Source organism: Scatophagus argus, chromosome 4, assembly GCF_020382885.2.
Source record: "Scatophagus argus isolate fScaArg1 chromosome 4, fScaArg1.pri, whole genome shotgun sequence".
Lineage (NCBI taxonomy): Eukaryota > Metazoa > Chordata > Actinopteri > Scatophagidae > Scatophagus > Scatophagus argus.
Genome location: NC_058496.1, coordinates 2007785 through 2035200, shown reverse-complemented (window position 1 = coordinate 2035200; position 27416 = coordinate 2007785). Strand labels below are relative to the sequence as shown.

At 43.8% G+C, this 27416-nt stretch overlaps 1 protein-coding gene across 2 annotated transcripts in view; it reads left to right on the top strand.

Moving 5' to 3' along the window:
• si:dkeyp-14d3.1 (transmembrane protein 132C) overlaps positions 1 to 27416 on the top strand; it is a 107757-nt gene that overhangs the window by 11059 nt on the left and 69282 nt on the right. For both annotated transcript variants that reach the window (XR_006843192.1, XM_046386766.1), the window contains exon 2: positions 10771 to 11659. Coding sequence is in view for 1 of the 2 variants with exons in the window: in XM_046386766.1 (XP_046242722.1) it covers positions 10771 to 11659 (889 nt within the window). In the remaining variant the exon portion in view is untranslated. The remainder of the gene's footprint in view (positions 1 to 10770; positions 11660 to 27416) is intronic.

Here is a 27416-nt window from a genome sequence, read left to right as displayed (position 1 = left end):
GTTTGATTATGGATGAGGCTGTGTGAACCCACAATGAACTGAACTGTGCTGAATTCTTTGGTGTGGAGAGTGGAAACCAAATTACAGTCTTGCTAACAGCCCACAAGTCTGTAACATGTAATGAGGGGATGTCCTTGGAGCTGGAGCTCAGATCGTTGGATCTTCTGCTTCTCTCTTAGTAATGCTCATAATAAGATGTCTCTGTCTGGGAGCCAGTTTTGGCAACACTGTTAACATTTTTCAGCGCAGCAAGTGATTTATGAAGAGAAGAAGTGGCTTCAGACTTAAACAATTAGTGATATTTTACACCTAAAGGCTGAACGGCTCCACTGGATCAGTGTCAGGTTGGTCTTTACTGTAATGTCATTTACTCGTGGATGACATGTGGACACGTCCCAGAAGACCAGAGATCGTGATACTGTCACCACTAACACGGCTGCACCTCATATTACTTATTTTGGAAGTTTTCTAGCGTATTTACTGCAGGCTGTGCAGTAGTTTTATGGACCACACTGGCTGTGGGTTTTGTAGTGTTGTTTCACATGTTTTTATATTCCAGTTGGAATTTATTTGTTACTTGAGCAACAATGAAGCCATCTGTTTGTTAGGAAACCACAAAGTCACAGATCTATTATAACTAACTATTATAACTAACTTGAACAGCATATCAACTAAAGACAAATACATACAACACATAGTCTGTCATGTTTGTCCTTTGTAATGTATGATGTCTACTGCATGTATGTTTCTCTCTCTCTCTCTCTCTCTCTCTCTCTCTCTGTCATCCTCTCTGTCCTGTCTACCTCTTCTTCTCCTCCTTCACCCGGCCGACTATCAGCAGGATGGTTCTCCCTTGTGAGTCGGGTCCTGCTCAGGGTTTCTTCCTGTTAAAAGGGAGTCTTTTCTTGCCACTGTCTGCTTGCTCGGGGGTTCAGGCTCTGGGTCTCTGTAAAGCATCTAGAGACAATTTTGATTGTATAGGGTGCTATATAAATAAAATTGAATTGAATTGAGTTCAGGCAGTGAATGAACTTCTAAAGCTGTTTTTGTACTAATCTGACATGTGAGTTCTGTGATCGATGGCTGGATGTCATGACAATATTGACTGAAGCTTACGCAGGCACAAGTCATATTTTGTTTGACAGGAAGCAAACATGATCATATTTTGATACACGAATGCACAGAAATGGATATTCTGTATGTGTACACCTAAAAGGGTTAAAAGGGTATTTTTTGTTTCAGTGGAACTGTAAATATGCTAAGACCACCTTGCTTTTCCTTTCCTTTTTCTCGGCGGGAGCACAAGGCTTCATAACACTGACGGCCTCCTCCCCTCCCTGTGTTTCAGTAGTGAGGAAGGAAAAAGTGGTGTGCTTTAGCTTGGCCTGTTGAGGATTAACTCCAACAGTGATTGTGTTTTGTTTCTGCCTGCAGAGCAGCTCAGCGTCCAGGAAGTGTTTGTAGAACAAAAATTGTAATTAGTTCCTGTTTTTTACCTGTTATTCCACCACTTTATAAAGCCCCGTGTCTGAATAGCTGGCTCGAGAGGAATCGTTAAGTCTTCATGGATTCCTACTGGTTTTCTGCAGTGTGGAGTGAGTTGCTGTCAATCACTGAAAGAGAATTCAGCTTAGCAGCCGGACAGAAAGGCTGTGAAAAACAACATGTGCCTTGCTGCATTGCTAGTTGGAAATATTTCTTCAAAATTAAAAGATTTTGTCAGTGCGAAAGCGTGCTGGCTTTCCCTCTAATCTGGTCTGAAATAGAAACATTTCTCTCCTTTTGCTTTAATAGTCTGTTTTTTTTTCCTGGCCCAAAATAGATCTACTTGTTCATGGAGTTTGTTCCCACTCTGACAGGTTTTAGGTTAAATTGAAGATTTAAAGCCAGTCCATCTGGAGCCACAGTGAAAGCTCTTTTCACAAGGGAACGAGGCCACGTGGGGTGAATGGCCACTTCATAAAGCCAACGGATTAAAACATTTCACGTCTGTCTTACTGACCCTGTGGTTTGTCTTCATGTACAGACACACCACAGAGCATCATCATCATCATCATCATCATCATCATCATCTTACTAACAGGCTGCAATGGATAAAGTGCTTATTCTAAGTGTCCAAAAACATAATAATTAAGTTTTTTTTAGTCTTTTGGCATGACAAGATACTCTCAAACTGTATCCTGAGACAAAAACATTATTATTATCATTATTAATCATTACTGTAGGCGTAAGGACGTTATTTTTTCCACCTCTCACATTCCTTTGACAGCAATGGTTCTTCAGCTGGCTGCATTCAATACAAGACAAACACAAAGTCTCAGAATAACCACTGGGCCTGAAGCCCTCTCTGATGAAGAAAATGATGTAAACACTGCAGTATTTTTACAGGTTTTTTGTAAGTATTGGATATTAAAATATGTTTTTTCAGTATTTGCATTGAACTGCCCCTTTAATAACAGATCTAACTAATGAATGGACTGGTTAGCTTAAAGGTTGTTAAAGGGCCGCGTCCGGCCCACGAGCCGCCCGTCGAATGGCGCGCAACTGAAATATCAGGTACCAATTTTCCACTTAAGAAAGAGGAAGCAGGAGCGGGACGACGCCATCCACAAAATCACAGTAACAAATCAGACAAATTTAGTGTGCAAACTGACGTGTGACTTCGGGTAGCTCAGATATTCAGAAGTAGAGTGTACTCTAAGAGTGGGACACAGCTTCTATCACCTGCCTGCTAGCTGTCAAATCTCACATGATGGACAAGCACTTGAACGTTACCGAGACTACAGCTGGTTCATGTTGGACCCATGTGTGCATGGATTTAAGTCCACACTGTTTTTGCAGTTCTTGTTTTTTAGCCACAAACACCCAACAGCTGTTTTTCTTTAGCATGATGCACCAAATGCACCTGACTGACAGCTGAGGCAGCCTCATTTCAGAACTTCACTAATTTCCCGCCGTCCCCTTTTACTGTCTGCTGCCTTCTTTCTGCAAACGAACATTTGAAAGTTAAAACATTCATTTTCGGCACACAAATCTTCGCCAGCGTCTGGAGCGAATCCACACCTGTTTCCCACCATTCACATCTTTTTTATTGACGTTGAATGCATCTGTACCGCCTCCAAATTTTGCTCTGCAATTTGTCTGAATGCACCATTCAGTTCGAAACGAAGACATCCTCAGTAAGTATTTATAGTCTGATATTGCCGCAAGATATTATCCAATCAAGGTCAGTTATCAGCAAAATTATCGTCCATTCATTAGCAATGAACCTAAGGTCTGCTGCAGTCGAACATGGAAGAAAAGGCTTAGAAACGAAGCCAACACTTGATTCCTAAACACTGCGTAGTGGAAACTCGCAGCGTGGCTGCTTTCATAGGGATTCAGCCTTGTCAGGAGAGCTCCAGGCAGAATTTATCATCCTATATGTGGGTGACCTTGGGGAAGAGGTTTACCAGCAGATTTGGGGAGGGAGCAGGGTTGGATAAGGAGGCACTTAAGCATGCAGAGACACTGTGCTACAGAACTCTTTCATTTACAATCTCTGTTTTTCACACTTTGCTATAAATAAAGGGATTTGGGGGGTGGGGACTCTTGTTTCTGTACTGACTACACAACCTGATTTAATTAACTTTTACAGATTTTACGGCTATCATGCCTGGTCCCTCAGCACACCCTCTACAGCCTTGCAATTTTGGCTTTAACAAATTGGAGGTAACAACAGTTCATTGTGAGACTTTTGTGAGCTGAGCGTGGTTGAGCTCTGGAGTTAGAGTCGCTCAGTTTGGAAAAGTTTTTATTGATGCGTCTTGACTTTAAGAGAGGAAAAACATGTTAGGGCTTGATTCAGACCTGCTTTCATTATCAGAGGCTGCCACTTGTTCCTCGCACTCGTCAGAGAGGCGCACTACTTCATTTTCAAGCTGCAAAATCACAGACGGGCGTCACCGTCCATAATCAATCCGCTTTGCTTGTGTTGAATATTCTCTCATTAGATTTGCTTCGGTGCCGTGTGCTGTGTTAATAAGATTTCTTTGTGGTGACACTTGAAAGGGAGAGAACTGTGATGGAGCTGAAGAAGAAACAAATTACATTAACAGATATGAATGTAATCCTTCCCCGTAATCCTTGTTGCTGTGTGGCGATGATTTCCAACCTGACTGAGCTCTCGTCAGGAGGTAGACAATAGGTCCTGGTTGGGGTTGCGTCCGCTTGGGTCCTCTGTCCTAACGGAGCTCACCCGCTGTTAAATACCCCTCTGCGCTCACAAAGAGGCCGGCTGACTCTGCCCTGCGAATGCCTTCGTATTTAGCCTGATTTACGATATCGTTTTGCAGTAAAGGCCAGCGTGAGGGGAAGAGATTCATTAAGGAGCTCAGTTTATGTTTTAGAGAAGTCCGGAGGGGCCACGGGAATACTGATTGGCACACAGATATGTGCTTGTCTCATCCACCCAGCCAAAGCCAAAAGCTCTCATCCCCTTTCCCCTCAAGCCATGTGCACTGGATGGCACAAAGGAGCTGTTGTTCCCGGCTCGCAGGATGCCCAGGGTGCTCGCCACTCACGCTGCAGTCCCCTGCTGTGACAACACCGCTCCAGACATATCGGGCCTCCTCGCAGCACCTGGACGCCCTTCTCAGCATCCCTTAATGACATCCCCACTGACCCTCCCAGCTGCTAACAGCGACGCCAGTTTGGGTTTTCCAAGCAGCTTTACCAAATAGGCTGGCAGCACGGCATTGCAGTGTTTACTCTTCATCGGTCGATACTCTTTAATCCCCGAGATGATGCTTTCTCTCGTGAACTCAAAATAGCTCTTCCTCCTCCTCATTGAAGCCACGGGCCCATTACTCTTTATTAGCTCTTAGCGTCTTAAATGTGGCCATCCATTAGAGGCGAGGGAACAAACATCCCCTGCAGGTCCCTCAGTAGCCTGCAGGCACACACACATACACTAATTTAAAGTGACCCTTAATCAAGAACAATTATTGTGCATTGAATTCAGCTCATCTGAAAGATAAAGAGTCACCTGTGTAGCATGTTTCCTTTGAAGAAGTTTCCAAAGTTTGTGCTGTGGCCCTTCCTCCCTCCCTCCCTCCCCCATGAGTCTTACTTATCAGCTAGGCAGAGTCCACAGACCTCTATCTGCCTGAATGATTTCTTCTCTATAGAGGCTGGCATGAAGTAATACCATACTGTGTCATGTATTGATTCTTTTCCCAGTCCCTCTTTCTTGAATTTCTTGGTGGCTCAAAAGCATAAATCATCCGCAAATGATCCTTGAAGGAAATATTGTAATTATTATTCTTGACGCATGGTCACAAATTCAATAGCCCTTATTAATTGAACATGGTGAGAAATATGATGTGGGTAATTCAATGAGACTAGAGAGCCTGCTCTCATCCCTCATGCTTAAGACGGTTCTGTTTGGCATTCATGGAAAAGCTCAGAAGGATTCCGGGTCAGGATGAGGGTCAAAGGGAGTGTAATTTTAAACCTTGACAAAGAACGCTTCTCTGTCAGCTCTGCAATATGATTAGATGTTCTCTGTTCTTAGAAAACCACCTCCTGGTGGAGAGATTAATAAAACCTGAATCTCTGAAGGGGAAACAGGTATCGCAGTGACATCTACCTTTTCTCCAGCGCTTCGTTCATCGCTGCTTACCATCTACTCTTGCTTTTCTCGTATTAAACTTTCTGTCCTTGTTCCTTATTTCTTGTCTGTCTGGACGTGTGTGACGATGCAGAAAGACGACCAGCCACCCATTCACCCAGGCAGCCATTCACTTCAGCGTCCACCCATATCATTACAGCCAGGAGTGGGCAGCAGGAGCGTGGCCTCTCCTTCCCAGGTGTCCTCTATTGTGGCTGTTCATTTACTGAGCCTCTGCAAGTGTGAAGGCTGCTCTTCGCTCCGCCAGTCCTTTTCCAACTCTACATATCCTAGCGTGGAGACTCGGTGATAGGATGAGTGATCCTGTATGAGGCTGGCTATAGGAGGGGTGCTGCTTGGCTAGTTAAGACTCATGTGGGACCAGCCTTTCTCCCCAGCACACCTCTGCACAGCCATGTCTGACATAAAAACGCTTCACTGGGAAAAATGCCTGACAAGTGACAACCACACTAACTGGAAGTTAAACTTTTTTGAGGCTGCTACAGTAAATGTGCTTGCATGTATACTGCCTTAAAAACTAGACTGCAACAAAGATAGACCAACACTAACAGAGAATCAATTTCTTCTATGAGAACTCTTCTATGAGAAGCACAGTTCACCCCACAATCAAAACTACATATTTTATATATACTACATTATTTTTTTTCATACAGAGGAGGGCGCTCTCAGTGTTTAGACCGAGCACAAGCCTCTTGTCCATGAGTAGCTTCACGTTTCCTCCTGCGTGGTGATACTGAAAGAAAGTAGTGCCTACATGAAAATACTCACAACGCGGTCTGAAATGCTAATGTCAGCATGCTAATGTGTTCTGCTAGCATTTAGCATATATATTCACCTTGTTCATTTTAGTGACGCATGTTAGCAAGCTAACTAAGCTAAGTGCAAAGTACAGCTGAGCCTGATGGGAGTGGAAAATTAGTTTTATGGGAATTTTGTCATAAACTAAGTATTTTAAAAATAATTAAAATACTTCTAAAAACCTGATGATGGTGCTGATGAACTGTTGAAGTTTTTAGAATTCGTCCTGAGGGGGACACAAATGTCCCATGACAATACATCAAATAATTGTTGAGGCATTTCCCTCAACCCCACTGACGTCAGCGTCACTGAGAAGTCTGTCACCAAACTGTGAATGTCTGTGCAAAATTTCATGCAATCCATCTAATAGCTGTAGAGTTATTTCAGCCTGGGCCAAAGTGATGGACTGATCGGCCAACATTGCCATCCATTAGAGCTGCGCCACTATAGTCTGTCTAAAAATGACAGTAACTAATGATGCGCAGATGCACGGTGCTTTCACAATACACAGTCACCAGTAACATTTGATGCTACCATCCTGGATGATCCTGTCATCACTGAGGTGTCATCAGCGAGACAGTCGGTCCATAAGGAAAACACAGGATCAACAGTGTCTTTATAGAGAACAGGGAGGAGAAAAATCCCTCTTTATTAAAAATTGGGAATAAAGAAAGAGATTCAAACATTTGAATTTATCTGGCTCAGCAGAATGCTGTCTGTGCTCTTACAATTTAATGTCACACAATGGGGAATTTTAATTATACATGATGTGGATCATAAAGTGTATGCTGAAATCGACATTTTTCTCAGCTGAATTATCATTATTTTTCTTATGCCTTTGTATTTCTCTGCCAAGTCCAAGTTGTGTGTGTGTGTGTGTGTGTGTGTGTGTGTGTGTGTGTGTGTGTGTGTGTGTCCATACCAACCATTAAAATTACAACCGCAGTTTAGAGCTACTTATCTACTGTTGTTAAGACAATTATCTCAAAAGACTGCTTGATTTCTATCATGTCTTATACAGAAATGGTTATTTGTAATAACAAAGGTTGTTTATAGATCTGCTATAGTGTGGCAACACTTGTGCTAAATTCTTTTTTATGGGTGGCTGTCAATTGGGTAATCAGTTGAAAAAAGTGACCAGTTAATTACTCATTACACATTACTCACTGCGTAAGGTCACTCTGTAGTCATACTCTGTATTTAACCCGTAGCCACAGTTTGGAGGTTTTTATTCATCATCGACAGCTAGCTTAGCTTAGTGACTTCATGCAGTACTAAATCAGTCCATTCTTTACTGTCTGAACAAAACCAGGTGATTCCTGAGTGTTGAATTCTATTTATTTTGGTAGAGGCTGGCCGCTTCCCTCCATCTCTGCTTCCTGTGCCAAGCTAACATGTCAACTGAATGCAGAGAGACAAATCTGATGTCTGCCATCCCTGAAACTTCCAGTACAAAACAAACTCAGACCCTGAAATTGTCAAAGTGAAAAAGCATTAAAGTAAACCTACTATAATTTCAATTTCAATTTATTTATATAGCACTTTATACAATCAAAATTGTCTCTAGATTTCCAGAGACCCAGAGCCTGAACCCCCGAGCAAGCAGACAGTGGCAAGGAAAACTCCCTTTTAACAGGAAGAAACCCTGAGCAGGACCCGGCTTGCAAGGGAGAACCATCCTGCTGATAGTCGGCCGGGTGAAGGGGGGGGAGAAGAGGCATAATTACTTACTTAACTGGCATATGTAAAGCTCTACAGCTGGCAAACATTTTTACCCTTAATGTTATTTAATACAAATGGTTTATATAACATGTTAATTAGTGTTCTTAGGTTGTAGAGTTGTATGAGTAGGTCCCCCTTGTTAACTTTGGCGAAGCCAGGTTAATTTTTTTCCCATTCTTTATGCTACACTAAGCTAACGGTCTGCTGGCTGTAGTCTCATGTACCTGAAGCTTCATATATGTAGCTATACCTGAAAAGTTGTGACAGCATCACTCAAATATCTGTTTGCAACATGTCTGGTTTCTGAGGTTGAAAGTTGGCGACAGTCTTGGGGGCCACAGTTGGAAAGGGCCTACACAGATCCCAGAAGAATGATGTTATTAAACAGGCATGCTTCAAGCAATATTCTCTCGGGGGATCCAGATATCTGAGCAACACTACTGCTGTAAAGAAAAACAGAGAACTACTGGAGTTTGAAAAGTAGGTTTTGTACTCTGTTTTTCAATTTCCCCTCCCCAGAACAAAGGGGGGGAGTGATTCATCTTGAAATAGCTTTGTATGATTTATTAATTCCAATCCATAACACAGGCCTGCTGATTCTGATTATGTTGGATCTGGGTTTTGGAGATTTCCAGGCTTTATTTGACTAGAGATAGGATTATTTTGCAGTTAATAAATTCAGTGTCAGTTTTCAGGCACTGGTCCTAAACAAGGTTTGCATGCTTATGCTGATGCCAGGTGAACTGGCTCACCGCTGCTGCACACACTGAAATAAACTGAAAAGGCTGCCTGTATATAGGCAGGATTAAAGCTCCCAGATTGACTGTCTTAATTAAAAACAAAGCATGAATTCAAGACATTTTAAAGATTAAATTTACACTACATCTGAGCCAAATCAACCTCAATTTAAACCTTGTGTCCATAAGCAATTATTATACGAACTGTATGTTCTGTCACAATAATAGTCTGGTGCAGGCATACCAAGATCTGTGTTGGATTTTCCATTTTCTGTTCCATTTCCTCCTTTCCACTAGAATAGCTACTCATTTTATTAAGAGATGACTGCACTTTTAGGTTTTATTTGTACGCAAGATGTGCCTCACTGCTTTGCTTTAAATAGAATTCAAATCAGCACTTAGAGGTACATGTGGTAATTTGATAAAACTGTGTATGTCTTTGTTGAACAAGGCCTTTCTTCACACGGTGTTATTCAGAAGCTCTTCTACTTGCTTTTGTGCTTGAAACTCACTCAGTTTGTTTGTTTCTTGGTTTTTTGGTTGGTATCAGCTATCATCAGAGCAGCCATGCAGAGATTAAACAAGCCATCCAACCTGTTAGGATTTAATATGTTTGTCATGTTTGGAACACATTCTGAATAATGGATCTTTTGGTCCAATAAAATTAAAGATTTTTTGGACTAATACATAATAATATATAATTTTGCCTTTGTTGCTGCACAGCATCATTATGTTAATATAACAATGGTGGGTGTGATTTTGTTATGATGCAATCTTATATGTTTCATCTCGTGCACATAAGCTCATGTGTGAGCTTCTTTTAATCCCTTGTGTGAGCTGTGAAGACAATAAATCACATTTCAACACGGGGAGTAATGTGTGCAGTCCTGTGCAGAGAGCGTTTTGCTTTCACTTCACTTGGGACGTTCGAGCTCAGACGTGAGTATCGGGGACCGCAGGATGACTTTGTTCCTGACTGATCTGTCTGCCCGGACTATCAAGCTTTTCATTTGTCAGCAGCGTATACCTCAACAATACCTCTCGCCAACAAACAACAGAAAGCTCCTGCTTGTTCAGGAAAAATATAAATCGCTGTGTGCTACTCTGCCTCTCAGAAGTCTGTAAAGACAAGGTCCGGAGTGTTTACTCAGAAGCAGCTAAGTGATGCTTTACAGAGGTGCTGTACATTGTGGTTGTGGTTTGGAGCCTGCCTGCATCCTTGTGTCGCACAACAGGGCAGCAGCGCTGAGGTCAAGAGGGGCACCATGAATCAGAAATCCCTGTCTAATTTGTAAACTGTAGGGACATTGATTTAGAGCGCTGGGAGAAATCATCTGGCAGCTAGCATGACGATGGGAAGGTGCTGAGGGAGCATAATCACACAGCAGATTGCTCTTGAGAAGAAGGTCAAAGCCCTGTCGTATTGTGATTAAAATATTCTCTTATGTGGACTGTGCTGGTCCTCAACCAGTGGGGCCACAGGTGACAAAGAAGGAGTCTGTGAACTTGTTCTTTAACATTTATTGTATTCCCGTTGATTTTCTCAAAAGGGGTCCCAATAGCGAACTTTCACCCCTGGTGAAACAGGTGAATCCAGCCATGAGTGATATAGCAGCAGGTGACAAGCTGTAACCACTGAGTACACTTAACTGATTGAGAAAATTGTTGTTGTAATTGTAATTAACCCATCAGAGGTGAGCATAAAGAGAAAATGGGTCATTTTCTTTCCAGATTCAGACTGCTGTCACTCCCTACTAGCCTTTAGTTTCTTCTAAAAGAAGGTTATAGAAAGTTATGTTGTGCTGAACTCGCCCTGACTCAGTCTTCTCTTCTGTCTTTTAGTAGCCGACTGTCGAGTCTTGGAGGGATTGCAGAGGTATTCCTCCATATCCACATACCTGCCCGTCAATTACCAGCTGCTCAACACAGACCTGGCCTTCTTCCTGAAGGAAGCCAACCAGGAATTCATGAGGAACTCTAGCCTGATGTCGCGGACTGAGCCCTTCTTCATCTACCAGGCCAGAAGTTTGCCCTCAGTGAACGCTAGCTATGGGCCTCTCTCTTTGGAGCAGCCTGTCCCTTTAGAGCTCCTACAGAGCCCGGGAACGTTTCCCACCTCCTCCGTTTTTACCTTCAACTGGAAGGTGCAGACATTTATTATGAACACCAGGATTAATTTGGCCAAACCCAGAGTCCAGGTGTTGTTTTATATAGTGGGTAGAGACTGGGATGATTACAGTGCCATCGACAAATTGCCCTGCGTGCACATGTTTGCTTTCCACGAGACCCAGGAGGTGCGTGGCACTTGCCAGCTGAAGGGGGAGCTGGGGCTGTGTGTGGCTGAGCTGGAGCCCCTGGCCAGCTGGTTCAGCCCACCCAGTGTAGTGCCAGGGCGCCAGAGGAACCTCGAAGTGTCTGAGGGTACGCCAGTGGAGCTCTACTACATGCTGCAGTCCACAGAGGTAGGGGAGTGCCACTCAGAGGAGGCCAAGAAGGACAACTTCATCCGCTCGAGCCAGGAGGGGCTGTTTGGTTCCTACACCTCCACACCCCTGAGGAGAATTGGTGGGGTGAGGCTGCACCAGAACCCCGCTCCACCACCCCTTGCTGAACACAGGCTGGATAATAACTTCATGGTCCTGGTGCCGTCCACACCCATGAGACAGAGGGAAACCGTCTCAGCTTTTATCACGGTGTCAGCCTACTCTCCTGTGGAAATGTTTACTCTCAGGTAGGAATACTTTTCCTTTGTTCTTATGTGAAGCTTGTGGCTGCAGACTTTCTCTGTCAGACTGTTGAATTCTTCAGCCACACTTTTATTCTTCCTCAGATATTTAGGCAGTATCCACGTTAACTGAAACATGGCTAAATAGCTTCCTCTCCTCCTCTTTCTATTAGAAAACTCTTAAATTTACATATTGGTTGCCGTGCTTGGTGTCAGCAGGTTAAACTTCCTCTACATGATCGCTCATCGCACAATTTAGTTGTTCTCATGACATTTATTTTCATTTTCTGGAGTCAAACAGCTGAACGACACGCTCTGAGTCCACAGATCAAATCAGCATTGATCGTTAGCTTGTCTGACAACATAAACGGAACACAGGTTGAGAACAGCAGCTCTGTGATTGGCTGTACTGGAAAGAGTTAGAGGAAAGTTGTCTGCTTAGCTGTAGCTCAAGTGTGCATGTGTGCAGACTGCTGTAGAAAAGCGATCTTCACTGTGTTCATGCGTGTGTGGAGGAGGATGAGAGATGAGTCAAGGTAACTCAAATCAGCTCCCTCACAATGTTGACACTTACGGGGAATTAATTCAATCACTCAGCCAAGTGACCTTCATCATGCATTTCATGTGACGAATGACAACAAGCGCACACACATACACACAAAGGACGAGAACACACCCTAAAGGGGGCATCCCTGAACTAGACTGTAAACTGATTTTGCTGATTTTATTTTGACACACGAAACATCACAGAGCAGGGTTATCTCTCAGAAAGAGCTTGAAGCTGTTGAGCGGCACTAATTGCAGTGAACAGATGAGGCAAAATGATTTGGATAATCAACGCGCAATTCAAATGAGGATGTCATTAATTAAAATGCATGTCCATTAGTGTAATGACTAAAGCCAATCTTAACCACGCTGGTTTAGAACATTTAGAAACCTTGGGAGCCGCCGCAGCGAGGGGTCAGCCCGTGTGATGCAAAACAAACTGTTTGCTGAACAGCTGAGTTTTATCGGCTTAGACAAGGTGAAGGCACAGAGGCAATTTAAAAATGAAACTTAGTCATGTTTATATAAAGCTGTTCCACTCTACTCTTCTTTTGCCACTTGTTTACTAATGAAAAACATTTTCACAGCGACTAAGATGTACACAGTGTGCTTCAGGCTCAAAATTGGAGCTGAGGCTGTGTAGCTGTGTCGTTTTAACAAGCCAAACAAATTCTCCAGACTCACTGTGTTTCATTTAATTACCGAATAGTTGTCCTGAAGAGATAAGGCGCTGAAAACTTTAGTTTTCTATAAATTGACAAAGATTTCTTTCATCAGTCAAATGAGCAGGCCAGGCTGGCCACAGAGGCGATGCCTGCGGCGTTTTTATTTGGCAGCGCGGCGCATGGCAGGCGCAGGTTTGGCCATGTGAGAGCGACAGATATGGAAAGGCCTCGGTGTGGTCCTGGGTGATAAGGCTGTCCTCATACATGCGATTGTGTGAGGACGCTTAATCAGCAGAGCGAGAAGACTTTGATCTCTGTGCTCACAACATCATTATCATCTGTGTACTACACTCTTCTGCGTCGGCCATTGTTGGCCGCGTTGGCCCGAGTGCAGGATGAGCTCGTGATCCTGTGAGGTCTGTCACACTTTCCGCTACTGTACTTTTAAATGCTCATTAGATCCTGACGTCTGCATGTTTAACAACTAAATCTGAGGCCAAGTCCTTCCGTTTCTTAGTTTTATTGGTCGTTCATGAGGCACGACTGAACAGCATCTCTGTATCAAAATGCTCATTTTCTTTCTCTGATACTGTGCGAACTTGAAATAACTGAAATTAAAACCAGGGCCACTGAGCCCTTCAGTTATTCTCCAATTCTCATTTTACCATCGCGACACCTATTATGCTGAATGGCTCACGCTGTGATAGACATTACCCAATGAAAGCTAATTTCGCATACTTTTAAAAGCCAATCATCCAACCAATTTATTGCTTTGTGGATGCCCAGCATGGTGTGCCTTCATGGGGTATATTTCCCTTTTGACATGCTACTTTTAATTTGATGGACCCTGATTTGATTTGACCTCCCCTGTGTTAATTGACTGTGTCACTCAGAAAGGAGTCAAAGTGATTTTGTTCTGTTCATAGCTGCTGCTTTTAGTTATGTTATTTTAGTTATGAGTCATGTGGACGTTTGTATTTCCCGTCTGCTCAGCCATCGATCGTCCACAGGAGAAAAACGACTTAGATGTGGACTGAAAGGCGGAACTGTCTGAGTGATTATATAAAAAGAAGGTCATGCCGTGTTTATGTTTTACACTTTTGAAGATGGGTTCAAAATATGCCCTGATAACTTAAGATACAGTCCACATCAGAGCTTTATTTGAATTTGATGAAACAATCTCTCGTCTTATTCTGATTGTGCTGAAATCACATTATCCCGTCACCTTGACGTGTGATTGCCCACTAAATGAAGAACCGACGCTTCAGAAAACAACACATAACAATACACTTAAAACCTCCGTCCGCTTGACTTTTGTTTTCGGCAGCTCCCTGCAGAGAGAGCGTTTTATTTGCATACAACACAGCGTTTCTATGAAGTGTAGACATCACTAACCGCTGTTTTCATTAACGAGCACAAGCGTGCAACAGCAAAGCAAAATATCCATAAAAATGGGTTAGATTATTGGTGATTATCTCTTCAAAGGGAATGCAACATGTTTGAGTGATGATGTAGTGATGATGGTGACCAATGCAGCATGGAGGCAAATGATAGTAACTAAACAGTGAAATTTAAAGACCACTGAGTGTAGTGTAGAACATTTTAAAGGAGTTTACAGCAGTGAAATATTTTATTTTGAAACTCGCGTAGCTCATTTTGATTTGCTCCCCCCACAGTTTATCATTTCAAATGATCAAATTTTGTTTTATTCTTCAAGTTCAAATTAAAGTGTCAAACATTAAAATTTTTTGGTGAGAAACGTGTGTCTTTCTTTAACAAATCATTTGTTAAAGAAAGACACCATATTTCAAATTCTTTCTTTTGATTGGATGATTGGATCATGTGACTGACAGAGCATAACCTGATAGGACGGAAGTCGATCCCTGATGTTCAAGTCTGAAATTTTTGGTTTTTGAATTAGCCAACAGAGCAACTCGTTTTTCTTCTTTCTTTTTGCGTTCGATTTTAAAACCACATCCCTTCAGGCCATCTGTTCTCAAAGCCAATCTGCTTTCACAGCCAAATACTGGAACAACAAGACGTTTCACGACATCAAGTCAAGTTTACACATCCTGCAGTGGTTTTTTCATTAGCATTGGTGATTAGCTCAACATCCTGGTAATTAAATAAAATCTTACGATGGTTTTAAAATGTCTTGCCAAAGTCAAAGGACATCAGCAAAAATATGAATTATAGTGAACAAAGCAGGATTAGGCGAGATTAACTCTTTGATCGCAGTGAATTCCTTTGCTGTTTCCTTCTTTGATATTTCGCTGCTTTGTTGTGCGGGATGAGAAACGGTATCACACCGTCGACGACTGCAGGGCCGTTTCATCACGGGCAGGATTCGCTCCTTGTAATGGCTTCAAAGAATAAAGACGTTTCTGCACACCAGCAGATTGTGCTCCACACGAAGGAGTAGAAACTGAAAAGGCACTTTAAGGCCATTAGATTTAACACAGAAATAATGTATAATTTGGACTCATTATCTTAATATGTTTACTGATATGACCGTGCAAGCGACTTGGATTGTTATATGTCATAGATAATTAATCACCCCCCCCTCCGTGTATTACATGGTTCATATGCAAATGAAATGCAGTGAAGGAAATATTTTAAAGCAGATTTTCCTCCTGCGGTCTCCGGCTGAAAAGAAAAAACCCAAAGCACAAAAGGAAATTGCTCTTTTCCCTGCCTTGGTGCAGTGCTGCCGTGCAGCATGAATCACTGGACGGTGAGGGTCATTACATGTGCTTTGTCCTCGCTGGCTGTGCTCAGCCGTCAGTTTAACAATAGATTAGTTGACTGAAGGAGCACAACATGCCGTGAGAGCAGACATACTGTATTTGTGTGAATATGTAGACTACAGACCGGACAGAAAGTTTCCTGCTGTGGTGAAGTGGCAGGACCCCCCCCCCCCCCCCCCCCCCCCCCAACACACACACACACACACACACACACACACACACTGGCAGGTTGGGTCTCAGCCGAGCTCGTCAGAGCTACCTGCACAATCACCTGTGTGCCTTCTAACATGTGCGTCACATGAAACATTTCACTGCTGCACTCGTTACGTTTAGGAACAAAAGCGAGCTACAAAATTGCACATCGTAGGCTTTTGTACAGATTAAAGAAGTGTCACATTTACAGCAGTCGTGAATACCTGTGTAGTACATCTCTAAGTCCCTGGGGGGAAAAGGAGAAAGTCTTAGAAGTCTAAGTTCTTTTATGAACTGATGGTTTTTATCATTCCAGATTTTAGGAGGAGTTGCAGACTCCTCAGCACTCCCGCCTCTCGCGTCCACGTGTAATCAACAGATTAATTTTGCCTCAGCTGCTTCAAAGTGCTCCGACTTGACAATGTCTTCACGTTGCTCCTCCGGGTGTCATTTGTCGTGCCTTTAAAAGGTGTTGAAATGGGAAAGATTGGAATAAAATCGGTTGCAATGACACAAAATTCTGTGTTGTCATGGGCGTGGAGATAATAACTGTTATTTATGTGTGTGTTTGTGTGTGATGCAGATGTGTGGCAGATGCAGGTGTGTTTACCACCTGATGAACGCTGCTGGTCTTTCTTCTGCATGCAGTTCGTTTAATCGTTTGCCTCCCGCCGAGAGCCTTCTGTCAAAAACGTTTGTTCGGAAACAGATTTCAACAAAACTGTCAGCCTTCAAACACATTGTGCATGCGTGTGTGTGTGTGTGTGTGTGTGTGTGTGCAGAAGGGTTGGTGACTCGTCGGAGCTCCATGCTATGCTCACGCTGTCAGTATCTAAAGTACCGTGTGAGCGACTGTGATGGAATCAGTTTGCTCCGTCGTTAAAAGCCAGTGCCTCAATGAACAAATGATCTGCCATTACGCTTCATTATGCGTGCAGATGGACAACAGTGACTAATATATGCGAGGAGCAGCGGCGTAAAACATCAGCAGGGCGGGATGGAAGAGAATGAGTCGTCTGAAAAGGATTAAAAACCTTCTTACCTGAGATGCAAATCATCCTGCAGCACCTTGTGCACTTCAAAACACTGCATGAGTATGAAGGATTTTTGCTTCCTTGGCCTGATTTTACAGGCAGCTGTTGATATATACATGCACATCACCCGCTTTGAAGAGAATTACAGCTGACACTGATGATTTTTCTCATTATCAAAGGATTAAACGATTGGCAAACAGGGAAACGAAACAGGTTTTTGGTTTCTGTGATCATCAGATCTCGCTGTGATTTGATTCCACGATAGAACAAATCGGACAAAACACGGTATGTAATTCTATATCAGGTTGATACATCACAATACAGCAGTTGTTCTGTGAATTCAGTTAAGGGATGGTTTAAAATACCCGTACTGTCCTTCATCACTTTGATATTTTTCTTTGTTTATTTGGATTCCAGTCAGGCTGACAGGCTTGTAGCTGCTGACCGCTAATGGCTTGAGACAAAAGTCCCAGTAAAACTAATACCTCATAGAAACAAATGAATAACTGCTCGGGTCAACAAAAGACCACAACACACAGATCGTCTCAGATCCTATTCATTAAAGTGCAATCTCATTTGAAAGCCATCATCGCTGGCTATAAACAGGCCCTGAATCAGCAGCTGCCGGGTGCGTCTGCGGAGGGCAGAATGTGTGATGAAAGACTAAGAAAACGCCTTGTCATTTATTGGCAGGCAGCGAAGCCATTAGCCGTTTTCCTAAAACAGCTTCTCCATCTGAAAGTGGGAGAAAGAAGCACTCCGGGGACCAGATACAGACGATTAAGACTATCTGAGAGGGCCGCTTCAAATACACATTAAATAAATCTCGTCAGATGTCTCCCAGTCATTATGAATCATATCTTTTCAGTCTGTTTATATTTAGGCGACGAGAGGCTACACTGTGATTTGGTAACCTGCAGCGGCTCACGTGTGCATTTCGGTGGTAGAAGACTTTCTGAAGGCGAACACGCACCTTCAAAGACAAAAATAAGCCAAAGGACGCGCAGCACCGTGATTGTTTGAAAGCTGTTATGTAGTGAGGAGTCACCTCACGTTCTCATCAGCGTGTCAAACGTCAATGAGCCTGCCAACTTCGGTTTGTCCCCATCATGTTTGTCACTTTGTGTGAAACTGTGTGAGGGGTGTGTGGCCTTGCCAGCGGCTGGCCGAGGTCCTGCGAGCAGACGCAGGTGACAGGTGGCCGTGCTGAGCAGGGTGGTGCATCGTCCCCACCCAGCTCCACGGGGGGTCCTATACGGCACGGTGCACCCAGGAATAGCATTCATATATAATCAGACAGCAACTCAGATAAACCGTTGGCTCTCTTGTTCCATAGGAGGATGTTTTCCCTCTGCAGCTCCACGCTGTGAATGTATATTTGAATTCTGAAATGTTTTTAGCACAGAAAATCCACTTGTTTTTTGGTGTGTAGAAGTATGGTACAATATAAAGACAGAAAATGTATGGGTTGGTTTATTTAGGGGACATTATTTTGCAGAAAAGCAGCATATCTGAACACTGCGAAGCTCTCAGTATGCTTCCCTCAGAGACCTGCTCGCCATCTCCTCTGGTGGGAGGGGGGGGGGGGGGGGGGGCTCTGTGGACAAACCTGATAAAATCAATACCAGAAGAAAAAGTCTGGATGGTAGCGGCAACGGACGAATCATTTGAATCGAGCCATCGCACCACATGTGGTGAGTGTTGCACAACATGCGTGTTGATTTCTTCTTGCTTCCTCATTCTCCTGGTCTTTGAACACATGTGCTTGTGTTTGGCTGGTGGAGGAGCAGCGGTTGGGTTGGGGTCAGTCAGTTTGGTCGTCTGCCGAGCTGAGTGAGCACAACTTTCACATGCATATAACTTAAACTCTGCAGCGGAGTTACTATGAGGAGATGAATTGAACTGGAGGAAACACAGATCTGTTCTGCACATAAATGCACAATAATAACCTCCCTCACTCACTCTCACTAACCTGTCCTCTATGCTTTTTGTAATAATAGTGATTTCTGTGCAAAATATAACGCATGTGCTTGCAAAAATGATCGAAATGTTACGTCGCCTGCTGCAGAAATACCCCAGAGACTCCGTGGTAAAGACATAGAGGAATAATCTCTGCTGGATTTCAGCAGCATTCAGAAGTTACTTAAAGATTATTTATCTTTCTATTTGATCCACATATTATGATCAGGTAGGATGATCGGCTCGCTAAATGAATGCACTGAACGTCATGATCAGACGCCCTGCTGGAAGGCTAATAGAGGCCAAGAACAGAGCCTCAGAGATCACAACGCGGTTCCCGCTCTCTGCATTATACATGCAGCCGTAATTATTTCTTTGTACAGTGACTGAATTAAATTACAATAATTCTGTCTGTTATTCAGTGCTAATTAAAGGGTCAGCTTATTGAATCCTCAGTCTTTTACTTACGCTTCATTTTGCTCCTCCCCCCCAACTCTTTTTCCCTTCTGAGCATAAACATGATCAAAGCGTTTTTCTTATAATTAATTGCCGTCTTGAAGCAAGACCTCATTCGCTTGTAGTTTCATGTTTAATTTAGGGTCAGTGTTTTATGGATTCTTCCAGACTCATAATAAAGCCCAGATTTAAGTGTAGATATACAGCTGTCGTTTAAAATTAATGCCTCTTTATTGTTACAGATGAACATTCTTAAATAAATAAATAAAGTTTTGGATTTAGTTTAATAGAGTCATATGCACTGAATGTTATACAGCAACCTCAGACGATGCAGGTGAAGAGAGTGTAATTGTATTTTTAAAAATGTTCTAAAACAAGCATCAGGAAGTGATTTGTTAATCTTTGTTAATCTAAACAAACACGATTCAGTGCCATGTAAAATACTTCTGTGCTCTCAGGTCAGATTTGAGTCCGTGTGCTTCACGCTGTGGGTTGAAGTAAAATCACTTCATGTGACTACATGCAAAGACACAGTGAAACATGTAAACCAGCGGCGTTAAAGGTGGAATAATCTCACTGCAACCAAAATGCAAAGTGTAACTCGCATCTAAATGAAACAAACAAACAAAAAAGAACAAATCCCTGCTGACAAGGAGGAGAGAAGTGACACATCCAGCCCTCCTGGACCAATCAGGAGGAGCTGATGCAGGTGTGGCTCGTTCTGCTCACGCTCCATGTGAAATGACTTTTCTTTGACCCGCTGCCCTGTGAGCTTAACTCACCTGTATGTCGTATGAGATAATCTACAAAGCATGTTGTGTGAGGCTCCTGGTCCATTGGTTTTGTAAAGACGCTGGGTGAGGAAAGGAAACGCTGCATAAAGACCGTATGATTCTCCATGACAGGTTACAGGTCTGCAGTGCCCTTCGTTAGCGCGTTAGTGATGCGATGCATTGTGCTAACAAGACGGATGGTGATCGCCCTCCTTCCCTCTCCTGCTGGACTCGGTAATACAGTGTGTCACCTCGACTCTTTGGCTCGGTTTGATTGGATCGTCCATTAGACCTTGAATGATGCTCGGCTTATTAGCAGTCAGGAAGCACAGAGATATGATTTAATGCTTTTTCTCTGAGGGAACACAATAAGACTAAATTGAATGGGTTCCCTATTCGTTTTCATGGACTTTAATGTGCCCTTATGACTCTGTAATTGGCGCTGTAACCGGTTGTGTTTTATCTTCTGTGACTCTAGTAGCCAGTCCATGACGGCAGCTAATTATTTCCGTAAGTTGTGTTTTTGCTGTTATGGGAAGTAAATAAAAAAAAAAAAGTAGTCAGCAGTTCAGGATGATGATGGTTAAAGGGGGGTGGGGGATCTGCACTGATATGTTTCAACTTTATGTGACCGTTTTACGTGTGCTGTGCTGACGGTCTGGTTATGTTTAGGCATTAAAACCGCTTGGTTGTGGTTTTGGCTTGAATCCAGTGGCCTGTCGTGATTCTGATGACCTGTGTCCACCTCCGTGCTGGGATCCAGTTCAAATGCGGGATTTGCTGCGTTCATCCCCACCCTGTGTGTCAGCTAGTGTGCGTCTGATTGGCTGCGTGCTGGGATCAGGGCGGTGAAACTCACAGGAAGGGCTCAGAAACCCTGCGATCGGCTCCACGGGACCACTCAGCCGCTGATCATGTGTCGACAATGAAAATTAAACTGCTCTTTGACCCGCAAACCAGATCAGTGAGGGATAATCCTACGTTAAGCACAAGAAAGACGGCAACACTTATCCTGAGTTAAGTTCGGGACAGAGATTAAGTGTGCTGTGTTGGATGGGAAGAAAGACGTTTGTGTCGTTGTGGGTTTATTTATGGCGTGTGTACGTTAGCGTATCACCTGCTGCCTGCAGGACATGTTGCATACGTTTTCTGAGGCCATGAATATGCACAGTTTATAATAACGACACCATGCTAATGCATTCCCACCTGTGGATGTGTCCCACCCTGCTGAATCACTGTTCAGTCACCTATTGAATGAGTTGGGACGGACACCGCAACCTTTGCTGTGAGAGATCAGACGACCTAAAGATTAGGAGGCCTTGGGGTGTCTCCAGTTCCTGGGATGTTTGTTGGTAACTGGTTCTGACTGGACTTTGGCATTTAGAGAAGAACCGTATCTGTTCCTCTTCATGACTTTATGAAGAGCTGAAACTAACGACTACTCTTATTAATTAACTGATGAGTCATTTGGTCTGTAAGATGTCAATCAGCGTCTCCCAAAGCCCAGGATGTTGTCCTTAAATGTCTTGTTTTGTCCACAACCCAAAGAACATCAGTTTGTAATCATAAAGGAGTAAAGAAACCAGAAAGTATTCACATTTAAGAAGCCAGAATTAGAGAAGTTTTAGTTTCTTTCCTTAATAAATGAGACCAATAAATCAATCAAAATAGGCGATTAATTAAATGCTTGAAGGCTAATCGATAAACTTTGCTGCTCTCATCGTGAGTGGGTGCGCAGTGCCTGAAACTTCAAGCAGCTGCTATGAAGGACATTAAAAGCATTAAGAGAGGAAAAAATAATTCAACGAGCCTCAGAAAGAAGCTCCTTCATTCAGAGAGTTAATCTAATGACAGGCGTGTGGGAGACGGGCATAAGATGACGAATGGCCGGGCTTCAGCGCACCGTGTGCAGCTTTTATTGGTGCGATTTATTTTCCGGATTTTATCTCAGAGCCAACACAGTATGGATTTACATTACTCATTATTACACACCAGCCCCGTCCTGCCGTACCGATGCAGTCCTCCTCTCCGCTGGGCTGTGCGTCGCCTGTGATGTTTTACTCGTCTCGGGGTCTGTACGCTGTATTGTGTTTGCTTCTGTGTTGAAACGTGGCAGAGCTGCTGCTGATAGGCCCAAAGCAAATCTACAAAATGTGTTTTCCCTCCTCAGAACGGCGGCGGCTCTGCAGGAGAACAGCTGGAACCCGAGAAATAATAATGTCGTCAAGGAAGAAGAGCCATCGTGCAGCGATTAATATGACAAACGTTTACTTTCCCAGCTTGATTGCTGACCATCTACAGCTGCAGGGAATCTGCCTCGGGTTTTGGTAGGCCCATAAGGGGGCACCCTGTGATCTCCCCAGTACGGAAGCCCAGAGCGGCCAGAGTTGCAGTTATTTTTTTTAATGCTGCTGAGTTGAGATCACAAGTTCATTACTGCTTTATCTTGAGATAACAAAGCTCATTTTCTCATTCTAACAGATTAATTTATCCTGTTATCTGGGGAAAACGAGCTCGATAACGACACGATCAGCCCATTATTGCGAGAAAACAAAAGGTCGTTTCCTCCTCAGATCAGCTGTGCTGTGCCAGCGTGCACAGACGGCGTTGTGACTAATAGCAACTGATTTAAGCTGGAAACGTCAGATTGAGGAGTTCTGACATTACTGATCGACGCATCAGACTGTACTTCAGTCAGCACTTTATCATACCATTCGTATGCACACCTGTGTGTCTCAGGCTAAATGTTCCGTGTGGATTTAGTTCTCAGCGTATGGCAGTTCACACACACTCCATGTGGCTCTTTGTTCTTTGTGTTGAGTCCAGATGTTCCCGGGACCACGTCTGGATATTTCGTGGTACTGACAGCCGATCGAGGGACGTCCTGGTGGATCCTGCACTGCGTATCGAATCTGTCACAGCTTTTCGTACGTTTGTTGATGTCACAGAAACTCATTTCAGGGAAATTTATGCGTGTTACGTGTCTGTTTCTCTTTTGTAGAGCGTCCGATATCCAGGTACTATACTGGCAAACCATTTCCAGAGTTACTATGGCGATGGAGCAGAGTTGTGCATTATCAAAGTGCAGCTCTCTTATTTACATTTCAGCTTCGTCTTCCTGTAATAATCTTTGGAAGAAACTGTTATTAACCCAAGGAGACCCTGTTCTCGTAAAAAAGAATATGGAAATAGAATGTGAAATGACATAAAGATTAGATTTTATACTGGGTGTTGCAGTCGGATGATGTAATGTTTGGCTTGCAGTGACAGTATGTCGCTCGGGTTTCTTGTTTCACTGGCTGATTTGATGGAGTTGTTGTCTCACCTGGATTGACTCGTGTCTCGATAATGCTAACACGCGCTCTGGCTACAAACCATCAACGTCATTCTTCTCGTGTTTTGCAGCTTGTTTGACTCTCACCCCAACACTTGGGATTGGACCACTCAGATGCCGAACTCTGGCATTTTACATGCGCTTCCAAATCTGGTGATGTTATTCAACTGTCTGGCATTTCCAAAGGTCACAACCTTTACTTGTTCATTTGGTGTCTTCGATGTCAATGTTTGTGTGTTCAGCACGAGTTTTTCCGGGGGCAGATGTCAGAGGTCTGAGCCTCGTTCTGGGGGGTTGATCGGCAGCGGCGATCAATTCTCAGCGGGCTCTCTGTGATCTTTTCTTCCTGCCACTCCTTTGATCTCACAGGCCTAATGCATGACCCTGTGGTTTACTCGACAGGCTGCAGAATTACATCTATAACAGGTCTGTGAAGAGATGTACCCGTGCACAGCAAGGATTCTCTGACAAGGCCACCCGAGCCGACGCAAGAAAGAAAGAAAGAAAGACATAAGGCACCACACTAAAACAGCTGACCAAAAGTTTCTCACTGCCTTGCTGCAGTTTTTACAATGGACTCTACAGAGTGTGCTTTTCCTGCAGAGAGCGGATCTGTCCTCTGCAGCACCAGTGACAGACAATGAGAATATGTCAGCTCCTCCTGTAGGCACTATATGACAGTGGGGAGGGGAAAGGCAGCACAAAGTGGTTGGTGTGAGTGGTTAAAGACTGCGAGAGATGAACCGTGGTGGCTTCTTCCTCTCCGGTGAAGGAGCCTGTGGGTCCATCCTGCAGCAGGAAGGTTAGGGATTCATCATTGACCAGAAAATTCAAGTGTGTGTGTGATCAGGGTGGCTGGCCCAGCGCTGGGCTAAATGGAAGACTAATGGGTAGCGGGAGCGAGCCTGACGGCTTCTGAGGAGCCCTGTTCTTTCTCCCTCCACCTGTCATCCATCACATTTCCAGCTGATACTGGGAGATAGCTTGTCCCACATTGGTGGGAGGGGGGGACACAAGGGAACAGACAGGAGCAGGAGGGGGGCAGGCAGCCGGCTGGAGACAGGGACAAGGACGTGGCTATAGCAGCAGTCAGTGCTTAACAGCCATTCTCATCCTCAAATGGAGGCTGGAGCCGGTCTGCTTGGGTCAGGATGATACCGAATAAAAGTGCTCTGACAAGACCAAGTCTACAATCAGTCCCAGTCCGGTCACATTCCTCAGCATTTAACATTTCTACAGCACGTGATATTTTGTTGAGATTAAAGCTGACAAAACAGGTTAACTTCAGTGACCGCCGGGACAGTTTGCAGCCTTCTTTGTGGCAGAAAGCAGACTCGTGTCCAGGATTCTTTGGCCTCACTTTTGCACAGTGAAGCCGCATCATCGAAACTTCCGCCCGCACCAGCTGGTGTTCAAAGTGCATCATTTGAGCTAATCAACAAAGTAATGAGGCGGTTGTATTTTATCAGGTGGCCCCAGAAGGGATGACTGACAGGACCGGAGACAGTAAAAAGAAGGGCTAAGTGACCATCATAATTAGCACTGAAGCTTACATAAGCAAATCAGAGCATTTTGTCCCGTTTTCCGTATGAAACACATGGCAACAGACTGAGAGTTCAGCTGTTTTTCCTCCAGTGCTGAGGAACCTTTTCACATTGGCTCTGCTTTTTCAAAGGACACCAGGAGAAGCTCTCTCTCTCTCTCTCTCTCTCTCTCTCTCTCTCTCACACACACACACACACACACACACACAACAAAAGCGAGTGAAATGGCTTTTGAAAGTGCTTTTATATCAGCTCAGATTAGAGTTCTTTTAAAAAAGATGTCACCTTGAGGGCAAAGAAAAGAGATTATGGATTTTTTTTTTGATCACCTCCCCACTAGGTGTCCTTTACTGTGGCTGAGCTTCAAAACTCTCCAGGCAAATGGTCCTTGGATTGAACGACAGTAATTAAAGAGATGTATGCCTTGAATATTGGCGTACACTGAATAAGTAGTATAAAGAAGAAAAAAATGAAGAGATAATTTAAAACCCAGATCAGCACCAAATTTGAAAAGCACTAATGTGGACTCGATGGAAGGGAAACTCAAAGTCTCTGCTGTCTGAGAAGCAGGGAACCGAAGCTGTTTTACTTTGGTGTTTTAAAGCGTCTGTCACTAAAGTTACACAATAACACAAATAAAGTGACCGTTCGAGGCAGCAGCAGACCACAAACTCTCATCTTCTGCAAGTCTGGTGGCTTCTGAGAGAGCGATATAACAGCTTCTGTTTCCCATCAGAAAGGCAAAGTAAAGCTGTGAAAATATTCTGAATCTACGCAGCAGCATGTTGCTTAGCTTCCTGTACTCTTGTTGTCGCTCCAGACTTGGGCATGCTGACCACCAGCTGCCGCTCGTAACACACTGACGAGAGCTAAAACCCCCAAAAACCTGAACCATCCCTTTAAGAGAGTAGTTGACAGCATAAACTAGCTGCCAAGTGGGCCTGAACTGAAAGCATATCATCCACATTTTAATTGCTGGAGAGAATTGGATCATTTCTCAGTTTGATTCTGTTTCTGTTTGTGTCTTTGTCACCAACAGAATATCAGTATGTTTCAGAATAAATCTCTTATCGGGCACACAGATTCAATTGTTTCTTTGTCTGCTGGTGGATGATTGTGTGCCCTACTGCTGTGATAAATGTGTGTCTGTGGACTTGCAGTCCACCAGTGCTGCACAGAGCTCGAGCGGAGCTTTGTTGTCCTAAGGATGGTGGGAAAAACTAAAATCAGGAAATTAGAAAACTACAGTACAGGTCCTCTATTTCACATTCCTGTCCAAGGATTATACACCTTTAGTGAGTGTGAGTCACACTGTCATGTCTACCTCCTCCTGTTGGCTCAGGATGGTGTCTGGATATTTTTATCTCCTGAAAATGTAACATATGCTTAGTGATCATCCTTGGTCTGTAATCACACCTGTCTCCAACTGCTTGTTGATCCAGTCAGAAGAGCATTTCTCACATTCCACAGCTGGTGTGAACGAGTCAACAGCGAGTTCGCACTGCGACTGGACTCCCAGGTTGTCTCACCTTTGACGCCAGGAATGACCTGAATTCTGATCTGTAAATCATCGGCTGAAAGTTTGAACGGAGTCCCGATTAAATGTGGACAATGCAACATTTTGCCTTTTGTAATCTTAGAGAGGAGGCCTTGGACGAGCCGTCGGCGTGCCAAGCACTTAGCTTAATGCACAAGCAAGAATGATTTAGGAAACCAGATCAGAACTGCTAAATTTGCAAAAGAACCTTAGTCCACTTAAAGTCTAAAAGATATGATGTTATTTCCCAGTCCTATGCGTGTAAACATCTGTGGTCGTGCTGTGATTTTTCTGTCACCACAGTTAATTGAAGAGGGAACAATTTGGCTCAGTGGGTGCAAAACTGCCAACGTACACAGTAAAAACTTGTGGGATACATTTCCTCGTGTGATTTCTGCTGCTAACCGGTTTTTACCAGAGTCAGGCTCCTGTCTCATATTTCTCTCCCTCACCTCTTCCTAGTTTCGGCATATCATCTTGCATGGCAGTGGCTCTTGACACTTTTGTGTACTGTAGCTGTTAAAATGCAAATTTCACAGGATTCAGCTTTCCTGTTCTGTCTGCAATTTACTGTGGAACGTCTCCGTCTCTTTGCTGCCGAGCGGCAGACGTGAGTGTCAGCTCCATGCATCCTCATGAGCCTTGGTGAAATGCCACCATATCTTTTTGCACAAACTGCAGCATTCCTCTCGCCCAACGAGGTTACAAGCAGCTCGCTCTCGGGCGTCTAATGTTCGAGGCCCTGACATTGTTTGCACGTCTGTTGTGCGAGTTTCAAGCTGACGGGAAGACCTTGAGCTGTGCTGTTTCCTCGCGGCAGACAGACAGCAGAGATTGCGTTCAGTAAACATGTTGAAGAGGTGAATTCAAGCCATTTTACACTCAAACAAATCAAGTCTCCAAAAGGCAGGCAGCTGCTAGCGTATTCATGTCACACTCTCCGCCTTCAGATATCATACAAGAAGGGCAGGCTGCT